General features: G+C 36.1%; 2 protein-coding genes across 3 annotated transcripts in view; both read left to right on the top strand.

Annotated features, from left to right (window-relative positions):
- The window catches only part of LOC107758334 (amyloid beta A4 precursor protein-binding family B member 1-interacting protein), a 38,138-nt gene extending 34,468 nt beyond the window's left edge, over positions 1-3,670 (top strand). For both annotated transcript variants that reach the window (XM_016576056.1, XM_016576051.1), the window contains exons 12-14: positions 1,050-1,173; positions 1,285-1,331; positions 2,872-3,670. In XM_016576056.1, coding sequence (XP_016431542.1) covers positions 1,050-1,173; positions 1,285-1,331; positions 2,872-3,420 — 720 coding nt within the window. In that variant the 3' untranslated portion in view covers positions 3,421-3,670. The remainder of the gene's footprint in view (positions 1-1,049; positions 1,174-1,284; positions 1,332-2,871) is intronic.
- Positions 3,671-8,312: 4,642 nt separating this feature from the next.
- The window catches only part of LOC107758317 (decaprenyl-diphosphate synthase subunit 1-like), a 15,705-nt gene continuing 10,881 nt past the window's right edge, over positions 8,313-13,136 (top strand). Inside the window, exons 1-8 of the mRNA XM_016576037.1 lie at positions 8,313-8,519; positions 9,100-9,155; positions 9,652-9,778; positions 9,880-10,007; positions 10,093-10,234; positions 12,429-12,540; positions 12,623-12,732; positions 12,818-12,898. Coding sequence (XP_016431523.1) covers positions 8,376-8,519; positions 9,100-9,155; positions 9,652-9,778; positions 9,880-10,007; positions 10,093-10,234; positions 12,429-12,540; positions 12,623-12,732; positions 12,818-12,898 — 900 coding nt within the window. The 5' untranslated portion in view covers positions 8,313-8,375. The remainder of the gene's footprint in view (positions 8,520-9,099; positions 9,156-9,651; positions 9,779-9,879; positions 10,008-10,092; positions 10,235-12,428; positions 12,541-12,622; positions 12,733-12,817; positions 12,899-13,136) is intronic.

Raw genomic sequence — 13,136 nt, 5'->3', positions numbered from 1 at the left:
GCTCAGCTCAAAATAAAAGCCAAGGAATACAGGTGTGTCTTAAGTAATGACTTAAAAATTCCAACAGTCTGAGCAGTTCTTATGTGTACAGGTAAACTATTCCACAAATTAGGTGCCACCACTGAAAAAGTTTGGTCACCTTTATTTTTTAACCTGGCTTTCGGAACATCGAGGAGCACCTGATTGGACGACCTCAGCGCTTTAACAGGAGTGTGGACATGTAAAAGCTCTGATAAATAAGCAGGCGCCAACCCATTTAAAATCTTAAAAACAAGCAATAAAATCTTGAAATCAATCCTGAAGCAGCCAGAAAGCCAGTGTAGTGAAGCTAAGCAGGGGTAATGAGCTCATACTTTTTAGTCTCAGTTAGAAGCCGAGCTGCTGCATTTTGGACTAACTGTAAGCGTTGGAGAGATGACTGATCCAAACCAACATATAAAGAGTTACAGTAGTCTAGTCTAGATGTTATAAAAGCATGAATTGCACTTTCAAACTCCTTATGTGGCAGGTAGGGCTTGACTTTAGCCAACAGTCTCAGTTGAAAGAAACTGGCTTTTACAACAGAACTAATCTGTTTTTCAAATTTAAAAGCACTATCAAAAATCACACCGAGATTCTTGGTAAATGGACGAACATACAAACCTAAATTACCAAGTGCATCTACACAAGCACTTAAATCCCCAGGACGACCAAACACAACAGTCTTATTTTCATTAAGACAAAGAAAGTTCTGATCCAGCCATATGTTTAAATCTCTCAGGCAATTTAGTAATGACAGAAATGAAGTTTTGTCATTTGTTTTGACAGGCAAATAAATTTGTACATCATCTGCATAACAGTGGAAAGAGATATTGTGCTTTCTAAAACAATATACCTCAAGGGCAGCATATACAAAGAAAACAACATAGGGCCCAATATTGAGCCTTGGGGGACTCCACAAAAAAAGAGGGGCAGCAGATGAAGAAAATTCACCAAGGTGAACATAACAACTTCTCTGAGACCTTTAAGTTCTTATCAATGGTCTTGTTTTGTCATGATTTCCTTCATAGTATGGTAAGCAGTTATATGACAACTACAAGGCTGCTGTGAGGAAGGCTGCAGGCTCTGCAACCTGGGCTAACCGCAGTCTCCAGGCCTCCTCCAGCGCATCGACACCCTCCCCTACACCTAAAGGTAGAGGCTCAATAGATCAATAGATCATCATAAAATGCATTATGGATCTTGCTATATTAACATGTTAAATGATTTTGAGGACATTTGGTAAAGTTTGTGTTTATCTTTCAGCCAGAGCTGCAAATGGACACGCTCCTCAGCCTGCAGTGGAGACCAAGGTACTTCTCAATCAATCAGCTGTCTTAGTAATGGAGAACATGGTTAAAAATAATGTGCTTTACCTTATTAGTGGTGTTTTGTTTTCTAAAGCAAGAATCACTATTAGCATTGTTCATACATTAAGGTGAGGGATTTGAACAAAGCCCAAACACTTAGTAGTAAAACAACATGCACTGTAACAAGATTTGTTTTTTTTTTGTCCTGCAACGGACATGATTGATATCACAAATTACGTGGCCTACTGAGGACAGATTTGCTATTTTCTGAACAATCAAATAGATTTTTTCACCTGCCAAAAAAGTGAATAAAACCCATAACACTGTAGCAACCACATAGCAATGGCCTGGCATGCATATAGCAACACATTAAAACAAACAAGATCACTGCTGCAGCCACCAAGTCCTAGAAATTATCTTGCAACACCCTTTCAACGATCCAGTACACCATAGAAACTGCATAACAACCACCAGGAACACCCTTGCTACCACAAAACAATATGCAAAAAGCCACAGCAACCACCTATAAATGTCCTAGCAAACATCCGGAACAATTTAGAAGTTGCAGAGCAACTCATGAAAGCCACATAGAACACCCTACCAAACATCTAAAATCATCCTAGCAGCCACCTATAACATTCTTTCAACCACATATTGTAACATCGCACCCGCAACCACCCACAAGACCCTAGCAACAACTTTTGCATGGGCAGTCTGTGCACTGTTCTTCAGAAAATCTAATATAGCCTGGTGAAAAAGAATTACAATTTAACATACTTTTAAAGTACTTAATACAAATATATCATGATTTAAAGAAATGTGTGAACTGCACATAATGTTTTGCATATTACTTGCAATTAAATAAAATTTTATTATAGTTTCAATTTATATTAAATGCAATTAGCAATTAGCTGAACTTTAGATTGCTTAATTTGATGCACTTAAGTGGGACTTGAGTTTAGCGTCATTTTATTTCTATTGTCTTTAAAATATGGTAAAGAAACATATACTTTATACTGAAACTTGTATGTCATGTATTTAAATATATATGTAATTACACATTTGTAATGCAGTTGCAATATAGTAGTACATTCAAAATATATTAACACTACAGTTAAAATTGAATCAAGTGCTTTAGTATGTTAGTCAACAAAATAAAATAAGTATACTTCTTTTAAGCTCTTCAATGGATTAAAATATGATTAAAACATACTTTTAAGTAAAACTTAATTTGACATTTTCACAAAGTGCACTTTTTAAGTGTACTTAAGTGTGTTAAGAAACAGTGATGAAATGAAAGTACTTTAAGTACTCTTAAGTGACCTTTTATTTCATTAAAATTATATTTTCTGCAAGTACAGATAAAACATATTTTTAAGATTTGAAGCACACGGCAAGTGCACATTCAATACAATTAAGCACACTGCTTTTTCACAAGGCTATATATTCTTCCTTGAGAGCTGTTTTAATCTTCTTGTAATGTCATGATTTTTTTTTTTTTTTTGGCGTTCATCTGAATGTTATTTTTGGTTTGTTTTTGAAGGGTTCTAGCAACCAAACATCTTTTCCACCACCTCCGCCATCAATGGAAACCTTGCCTCCTCCACCACCTGACCCCATGATGCCTCCTCCTCCCCCTGCTCCTCCCAGCGCAACCAAAGTCAACAAGTTTCCTCCTCCTCCTCAGTTCCCACAATCCTCCTTCCCACCTCCACCCATGGATGACCTGCCTCCTCCACCACCTCCTCCAGAAGACTCAGAGCTGCCCCCTGACTTCCTGCCTCCACCACCACCTATTTTTTCATCTTGCGGGGGAGAAGCACTCCCTCCACCACCTCCAGACCCCATTGCGTCTCTTCCACCACCTCCTCCTGCTCCCCAAAACTTTGCATCTGCAGGTGGAGCACCACCACCACCTGCACCCCCACCTCCCCCACCAGCTCCTGCACCGGCTGCCAACAAACCCGCCGGCTCCATCAGAAAAGTGGCTCCACCTCCACCAAAGAGGACTACACCTCAACTAGCGGCGCCATCAGGTGGCGACCTCATGTCAGAACTGATGACAGCAATGCAGAAAAAGCGCACTCAATAATAACTTGAAGACAGATAGAGCTAATTGACATGTTTTTATAGTTGGACTGAGGAACTGACCGCCAAAACAGTTTTTGGTGTGACATTAGGACACACTGGATTCTTTAATTCTTTAGTTGTTTAAAATATTTTGTATTACACCATGAAACAAAAAAAATAAATAATAAAAATGTAAATATTTTGTTCTTATGCAACTAATTAGATGATATACTGTATTTACAACAAATATGCTATATCATCATTGCTAATGAAATGTCAATAAATAAGTTTTTGCAAAGTTAATTGTTATACATTCTGGCATGTTTTTACAGTGGGATGAACAGGAGATGCATTATGCAGTTATTATTATTATTAAAAATGCTTTTGTAGAACTGCAGCGAAAACTGAGAAAACAGATTACGAAGAACAGTTGACCCTCAGCTGCTGAGCCCAGGATGGAGTATCCGGCTCTCTCAGCCTCCTCCTGCTCCACAAATGACTCTGTTAGAGTCTTCTGCAACAGCGCCACCTAGACATACATCATAAGAAATACTGTGACATAGGACAAGTAATAGTGTGTCTGAAGAGATGTTACATTTTATGTATACCTGTCAAGTCTACATTTCAAAGTAATATATTAAAGCAAATACAGTACACTAAGATGTATGATAAGCATGATCATGACAGCATGTATGTCAAAGTTCATCACATTTAGTCATACCTCTGAAAAGTCATTTTTCTCTGCTTTTCTGATACCAGATTCGGCCATCCGGTTCCTCAAAACATACCGTGGATTGACTCCTGAACAAAAAAAAACAATGCAGTCAACAAACATAACATATTATACGATAACAGATAACAACATAGACTACCTTTCAAAAGTTTAGGGTCAGTAATATTTATTTATTTATTGAAAGAAATTAACTTTATTGAGCAAGGACACGTTAAATTGATGAAAATATTTATAAAAATAAACACTGCTCCTATGAACTTTCCATTTATATATATAAAAAAAAGTATCACGGTTTCCACGAAAATATTAACCAGCACAATTGTTTTCGACACTAGTAATACGAAAAGTTTCTTGACCAGCAAATTAGCATATTAGAATGATTTCTGAAGGATCATGTGACACTGAAGACTGGAGTAATGATGCTGAAAATTCAGCTTTGCATCACAGGAAACACTTACATTTTAAAATATATTCAAAACAGTTCTTTTAAATTGTAATAATATTTTAATAAAATCCATTTATTCATTTCCCAGAAAGCCTAACTTTGCTTTGAACAGTTCATGGAATCTGTAACAAAAATAGTAAAATTAGATTAGAAATATCTTTTCATAATACTGTTTTTCACCGTATATAGTAGGGGAATTTACCATTAACCATTTAACAGGTTTTCTCTGTAGCATTTTTACAGTCTTTTACCGTTAAATTCACGGTCATTTTTTTTATATTTAATCACTACTATTATGAAGTATGGGAAAAAGAAAGTTACTTGGGTCATATGATTCCATAAATCCAAATGGGCCATAATCAATAGTGATAGAAAGCAAACTGAAGTGTTGCAGACTCCTGCATGAAAATGCAGATCATGTGGTTGAACATTTTGGGTATTCAGCTCAATCACAGATTGTGATAATTAAACTAGTAAAGAAGAATCAACTAACCATGGGCAAATCCAACAGACATCCAGTGAGCGATTACATTTGCAGTTTCATTTACCACTCTAGAGAAAAACACCTGAAACCCAGTGAAATATAGTCAAACTAAAATAACTTTCTATTACAAGTACAACTAAACATGAGAGACACTAAGATACTTACCACATATTAGTCAGGGTCATTTATCACAATAGATTTAAAATGCTCTTTAATTATAAAGTCCAATAATGTCCTAAACAAATTAATTACAAAGCGAATGAGAATGAAAAAAAAAAAAGACCCTCTTGAGTTGTTAATTTACCGCAGGACATCTAACTCTCCGGTTCTAGTTAATATCTCCAGCGAACCAATACCAAACCAGGACTTGGCTTGATGGACAGAAGTGGTACCTCTTTCTTTTATGACATTGCCATTATAAAACTGATCCTCCTTACAGGCTCCTCACTTACAACCAGACTGACAAACAATAAAAAATTTTTTTTTAAAAATTAAATAATATATATATATGTATACATCTAAATGGGCGCTAAACAGATGGAACACAATAGAATAATTGTGTAATAATTCTGAATAACATATGCATTCTCCTAAAATATTTGTTGTTGGACATTAAATGTGACACATGTAGAATTTTAATCCTATATATACTGTAAGTGTATTTTTATGATAGCAGTAACTGTAAATCAAATGTTAGCTAGCTAATACAGCCCTAATTACTAGCTCAAATTAGTTCATGTGTATTCCTCTTATCATGTAAAATATAGTCTGTTTTAATATTATTTATTTTCATTTTTAATTTAGTGATTTAAACTTTTAATTTAGTGTTTTTAATGCTTTAAAGAGCACTTTTATATTGTAATGTTTTAATGCTCTACTAATAACCATAGAGTACAGCTGTCATAAAACCAGAGAGAAAGGCTGCATGGCTAGAAACTGCTGATCAACTGAATGCTCATGTAGCAGCATGCTAAAATGTTTTCAAATATCTTAAAACAAAGTCATTAAATCTTGGGCACATACAGTCGGTTGTAGCCTATATTTTTATTGATTTGATTTAAGTTGCATTTTCTGTATACTTTTTTTTTTTTTTGGACTGATAACGTCAAATAATTGTATGAGAGAGTCAGCGCCGTAATATCAATGCGTTCCTATTGGTCAGTGTTAAGAGGAGCTCAGAGGCACGTTCAAGCTCAAACCGGTGCGCAACGTTTTGCTACGGTTTCCGGTTGAACAACATGTTTCCTGGAAACGGTGTGCAATGGGGTTTGAGATATGGTAATTTTGCTTTATGAAATCAAATCAAACGTGAAAATAAGTCAGACTAACTGAAATAAGCCTGGCTAATTTGGTAAACTTGTTTTATGAAGGACACTTTTATCTTCAGCAAGCAACCCCGAGTTATAAAAACGATTTCATTCACTTTTATATTTATACTACTACTACTACTACTACTACTACTATATTTATTGATACAATTATTTATTTTGCACATGTATCTATTTATATTTATCGACGATAATAATAATGATGTAACTATTCATATTATATACTTTTTATTATTGTTATATTTATGTATGTATGTTTGTATTTATTTATTTTATTAACATATTTTTATTTTATATTATTTATTAACATATGTAACTATCTATAATTGAAATTACATAATTTAAATAATACTAATACTACTACAACTAACACTACTACTAGTACTACTACTACTACTACTACTACTACTACTAATAATAATAATAAACATTTACAATAATTTCTAATTATTTTTAGAATGAATGACCGCAACTGACCAATTAGAGACAAGTAATGGGCCACTATACCACGCCTATTTTATAACACTAAAATCATAGACATAATAAATACCTAGAGGCCTCATTGGCCGCTTTGAGCCGTTGCTGCGATACGTCAACGCGTCCGCCATGTTTGTGAGGGCAAGACTGCCTTAAAAATAAATGGAGGTAAACGGGGGAGCTGTGGTTTTTTCTGGATAAAAACACGATAGCGTTTACATTTATCAACCGATTTCAGAGGTTTGTGATCTACATGGAGTTAAAAATAACTCTGCCTCCAGTTATTTAGTTAGGTTTGGAAATGTATTAATTTTCGTAAGAAATTGTGAAAACTCACACTTGTCTCACTTGTTGATTTGATAGATTTTTTCGGTTTAAAATTCTAATGTTAATGTAGTATAACGGTGGCATAGATGTTTTGTAATTTGAATGTACATTAAATGAAATTAAGTTGTTTCATTGCTTTCTCTGTCTTCAACCCCAACATTTTAGCTTTTCTTGTGCTTCAGGTCAGAACACAGCTCATTCCCTTTGAAATACTGGAAGAAAATCTAAATAATACATCTTTAAGCACTAATAATTTACCATCATTGAGAAAATTGAATAAAACCAGCGAATACAAATCAAAAAGTGACACTCTTGGTAGTCTGCTTTTTATTTAGATAGCACTCTATACAGATCAACTCCACAACAAACAATAACAAATGCAACTGATAATCCTTTATGGATTAGAAGGCTTTTGTCTTTCAAACACATTAAAATACACAAATTCATGTTATTTCTTATTTACATGTAATGCAGGGATTCCCTAACTTCTTCATCAGCCGAACCTCTTCCACCTAATATATTTACTTGAAGCACCACTGAGATTTTACGGTAATAAGGTCAACAAAGTATGTGTTAAAGTAACACATTTGCATGTTCACAGTTCTCTGTCACTGGTTAATGGTCACATGACATGCAGGTAAACAAACATCATATTTCATTGTTGTTATGTTGTTATTTTAAAATGATTTATTTTAATTTTACATTTTTATGACATCATAAATTATTAGATTTTCATTAAACTCATGAACTCCCTGCAGTTCCTTCACAAACCCAGTTTGGGAAACCTTGATGTAATATAATGTTTACTCTTTGTATTTTTATATCAATATGGTACAAAATGATCCTATTTAAATCAATGTGGAAAAACTCGATAGGTCAAAAGTAATCTAAAAGTAGTTTGATTATATTACCTAAACCGTGTAATGTAATGGATTACGTTAACTACAATTTTTGTCATGTAATTTGGAATCAGTAACGGATTACAATTAGTAAGTAATCTACCCAGCTCTGTGCGTTACTTTTAAAAGTATCATCTCTGAGTGTGTTTTTTTATTTTTTATTTGTTTTGTTTTTTTTGGTTTGCCAACCGCCAATCAAATTTAAAGAAGAAGAAGAAGAAGAAGTAGAAGAAGGTTTCGTAACGTGTCGTCACCGGGCATGTGCCGCTCTTGGTTGTGGTAATATGGCGGTGCCGTGGAGCCGATGCTGGAGGAGCGGCGCTGGAGCGGCTGTGCTGCTGGACTGGTGTTGCGGGTTCAGCAGAAGAGCTTTCACTCATGCGGCTTCAGCAGGCAGAAGAACAGAAAGTTCCACCGCTGAGACGCAGGTAGCGACCACACTGATGAAGGTCACTGGTGTGAGCCAATGAATGAATGACAGACAGATAACTGCCTTATATAATTACATTAGGTTTGAGAGGAGTGCAATTGTTTGTTTATTTTGCGTTGTAACAGTGTTACAATTCTTATATCATTTAATGTATATGAAGTCGTGTTTGTAAGGAACGACAGGAGTCTTGACTGAACTCTGTTAAAGGTCAAGAACTGTGTAGTAGATAGGAGAGTTGAGACACTCCCACTGCTCCCTGTTGCATTGAATGTCAGTGGAGCAGAAGAGTGTTTGACAGGAAGTCTTGTGTTGTGCAATGTGCATGTTTGTACCAGGGCTAGCCAAACTCTGGAGGGCTGGTGTCCTGCAGAGATTAGCTCCAGCCCTGATCAGACACACCTGAAGCAGCTAATCAAGGTATTGCTTGGTATACTTGAAACTTCCAGGCAGGTGCGTTGAGGCAAGTTAGAGCTAAACTCTGCAGGACACCGGCCCTCCAGGACCGAGTTTGGTGACCCATCGTTTTGATAGGTACGGCACTACTTTTAGCTTTGTGATCTGGTATTTATGTTTTTCAGGTTTTATTCCGGCAGGACCCTGTATATAATTTTAACAGACCAATGACTATTGCAAGGTATGTCAATGTCACATATGTGTACTAATTAATACAGTGCTATTACAATACTAATTCATTCAAATTTGTATGCATAAGGACACCGGGGCAAGTTGTCACACGAGAAAGGTGTCGCGAGGACTGTGAATCAGAGCCCTTTTTCTGAAGGGTTATGTGACACTGAAGAGTTACGATACCCAACCCTACTGAAGACTGGAGTAATGGCATTTACAGTTATAAATCGTTAGAATATTTCACAATATTATGTGGATATTATACAACTGTATTTTTGATTAATAATACAAATAAAATGTATTTTTTAAAGATACAGATTGAGATTGACTTTCAAAAATAATAAATTACACTGAGTGTCAAGTGTGTCAGCTAGCCCTGATCTCTCTTTTGTGTACATTCATAATTTTTGAAGTATCTTTTTTTTTAAATTAATAATAAGCCTTTTTTTTAAAACAGATTTTTAATGTATTTATTAAATTGCATTTACATATTTGTGTTTCAGGCACAGGAATAGATGTCTGTACACAACACCACGAGTCTGTTGCAGTATACGCAGTGATGCAAAGTTAAAAGATCCTTTCTCACTAGCACAAAAGGACTTGCAAAATGTATATGAAGACATAAAAAAGGTAAATCAAGAACACTTTCCTAATGTGAAGTTTTATACCATTTTATGCCTTTTAAAAAGCAAAGTACAGAAACGGACCCTTTGAACTGTCCGTTTCAACAGCTGCTCGTCTCTAAAGCGGAGCTGAAAGCGCTGTGTGATTATTACTTTGATGGGAAGGGAAAAGCCTTTCGACCCATGATTGTAATCCTGATGGCTCGAGCTTGTAACGTCCACAGCAATAAAGAAGGGTGAGAAAGAACTTCAGCGCTGTGTGTGTGTTTTTATAATGTGATGCATTAGTCAGTGTTTATAAAGCACATCTGATGTCCTCAGGGTCCTGCTGCCGGCGCAGCGCTCCATCGCTATGATCTCTGAGATGATCCACACTGCCAGCTTGGTGCATGATGACGTTATTGATGATTCGGACACGAGACGTGGGAAAAACACCATTAATAAAGTCTGGGGAGAGAGAAAAGTAGGTAACATATCTGGGGTAACCCATCTTAAAGGGATAGTTCACCCAAAAATGAAAATGTGATGTTTATCTGCTTACCCTCAGGGCATCCAAGATGTGGGTGACTGTTTCTTCAGTAGAACACAAACAAAGATTTTCAACTCAAACCGTTGCAGTCTGTCAGTCTTATAATGTAAGTGGATGGGAATCACGGCTTTGGGAGTCAAAAAAACACACAACATTTCTAAATACATTTAGTAGCAGAGCTACAGCACGCGATTTTCAGTGCTGGAAATCCGTTTATCCTTTGTTGAATCTTCCACGTCGTCGCGGAGAGTGCGGGTCATGGTTGCTTAGCAACGGCAGACTCCACGAAAGCGCAAGCTCCCGAGCGCTTTGGAAAGAAGGAGAAAGCGGTGCAGCTGCGTTTTCCACCCGCGACATGTGAACGGCCCCAAAGTCTGTCTACACTGGACACGACAAAGCGACCGTTGCATATCATTTGAACTTTGTGTCAGTACGTCATAAACGAGGCATCAGTTAACTGTCGGGGATTTGTCGTGTTGCGCCGCATCCAGTGTAGTCAGTCACACAGCATCAGTGATTATAATGGGTTCATAGTATTTTGTTGCGCCGCTCGCACCTGGTGTAGACACGGTGAGAGCCAAGCAGATGCATGTGAACACTGATTTCTGTTCACTTCTGCGTCTATTTGTGCCTGAAATACTGTGCTCTGCAAGTATCCTTGTAAACACAGTTGCGTATGGCTAAGGTGAAGGTAAACAATTGAGAAAGACATTTGATGTGTAACAGTATTTTGGTTCACAGCAGTTTAATGTTCCTGTTGCTTTCTCTGTCATGAACGTTAATTAAACAACAAAACACAAAGAAAATCACTTTTGTAGCTTTAACACAGATTTATTAGATTTAATTTATAGTTTAATTTACTCGCCTACAAAATCACTGATTATTTTTTTTCCAAATAGAGCTATTGAAGTTATCAGATTTTTTTTTTTCATATCGCAATATATATCGCAGAAAAAAAATAACGCAATGTGAGTTTTTTCCAATATCGTGCAGCCCTAATTACCGCCACCTATCTCTCAAATGGACCATTGATACTCTATCTACAATCTCAATTAGGAGTGTCAATGGTCCATTTGAGAGATAGGTGGCGGTAATGCACTTATAAGTCTACGATCTGCCGTAAAGCAAGAAGAAGAAGACACGTCAGGCGCCGGCTGTTGAGAACGCGCTCAGGACAGTTCAGATATTGCGGTGAAAACAATGTCTAATAATGCCACTTACATTATTAGACTGACAGACTGCAACGGTTTGAGCTCAAAATCTTCGTTTGTGTTCTACTGAAGAAACAGTCACCCACATCTTGGATGCCTTGGGGGTAAGCAGATAAACATCAAATTTTCATTTTTGGGTGAACTATCCCTTTAAAGTCATGACATTACATTTTGCATGCACTGCAAAAACAAGATGATTTTCCTCTGCATTTTTGTTTTGTTTTCCAATACATAATTCTAAACATCCTTAAGTCAAGATACATTGCAAAATTACAATGTAATCATGCAAGCGATACATGCAAATTGAACACCATTAAGTGAGTTTGTTTAAAACGAGAACAAATATCTGTCTTTGGGGTATGACAACTTGTTTTCCCTTTGAAATACGTTAATTTGAGCCCATTTGTAGATATTTGTTCTCACTTCATTTTGACCAGTTTCTCATAAAACAAAATGACTTCTTATTTTGTCATTTTGCTTCTCAAGTAAATGTGTCTTGAGTTAGGAATCTTTAGACATTTGAACTGTAAAACAAGACAAAAATAGTGAGGAAGAACATCAGTTTTGTTTGCAGTGTGATCAGAAGGTACAGTAAAAGTTATTTCCATATTCTAGTGGTTGTGAGCAGAAGCATTCAAAGCATTTTTTTTCTTTCTTTTTTTTCTAAAATGAACTAAAGTAATGGAGACCTATTGCAAGTTGTATTTTTAAACATTGAATCTTTGCTAATATGATCTATTAATATTTGTGTTCCTTTCAATTTCCTGTACTTGGGTCTTAAAAAGGTCTTTTTAAAATTGGCTTTCATAAAACCTTCAGAAACCCTGTTGATGTTCAGTGTCAAAATCAGAAGAAAATCAAATTAATGGTGATGGCGATTTGAAAAGCAATAATATTTTTTTATTTGGAACTGTTAGGCGATCCTGGCTGGAGATTTCATTCTGTCAGCGGCATCCATGGCATTAGCGCGTATCGGTAGCAATACAGTAGTGTCTGTGCTGTCACAAGTCATAGAAGACCTTGTGCGAGGTAAGTCAGCCTGGATTTGATTTATGATGCATGTTTTATAAAGTGGAACTGTTAGTTATATTTTTTTGTTGCTGAATTCCAGGTGAATTCATGCAGCTGGGGTCTAAAGAGAATGAAAACGAGAGATTTAAGCACTACCTTGAGAAAACCTTCAAGAAGACCGCAAGTCTCATTGCAAACAGTTGTAAAGCAGTATGTACGTTCTGTCTTAAGAATAAGATGAAGTTCAGAGCTGAAAAAGAAGTTAAACATCAGTGTTATTTCATTTCAATTGTAGGTGTCAATTTTGGTCAATTCTGATCCTGAGGTGCATGAGATCGCCTATCAGTATGGACGAAATGTTGGCATTGCATTCCAGGTAATCTTTTGATATATGTGTGAATAATATCTCTTGGATTTATTATGGGCCTGTCATTTATGTGTGTGTATATTAAAAATTGTTTTACTTAAAGGGGTCATATGATGCTGCTAAAAAGAACATTATTTTGTGTATTTGGTGTAATGAAATGTGTTTATGCGGTTTAAAGTAAAAAAAACACATTATTTTCCTCATCGGTCTGAAAAAGCGAGGTGTGCTGTGATTGGCCAGCTATTCA

This window comes from Sinocyclocheilus rhinocerous, unplaced genomic scaffold, assembly GCF_001515625.1.
Source record: "Sinocyclocheilus rhinocerous isolate Xijiao unplaced genomic scaffold, SAMN03320098_v1.1 scaffold1213, whole genome shotgun sequence".
NCBI lineage: Eukaryota > Metazoa > Chordata > Actinopteri > Cypriniformes > Cyprinidae > Sinocyclocheilus > Sinocyclocheilus rhinocerous.
The sequence above is the reverse complement of the archived record's forward strand: the minus strand, read 5'-3'. Positions and strand labels throughout refer to the sequence as shown.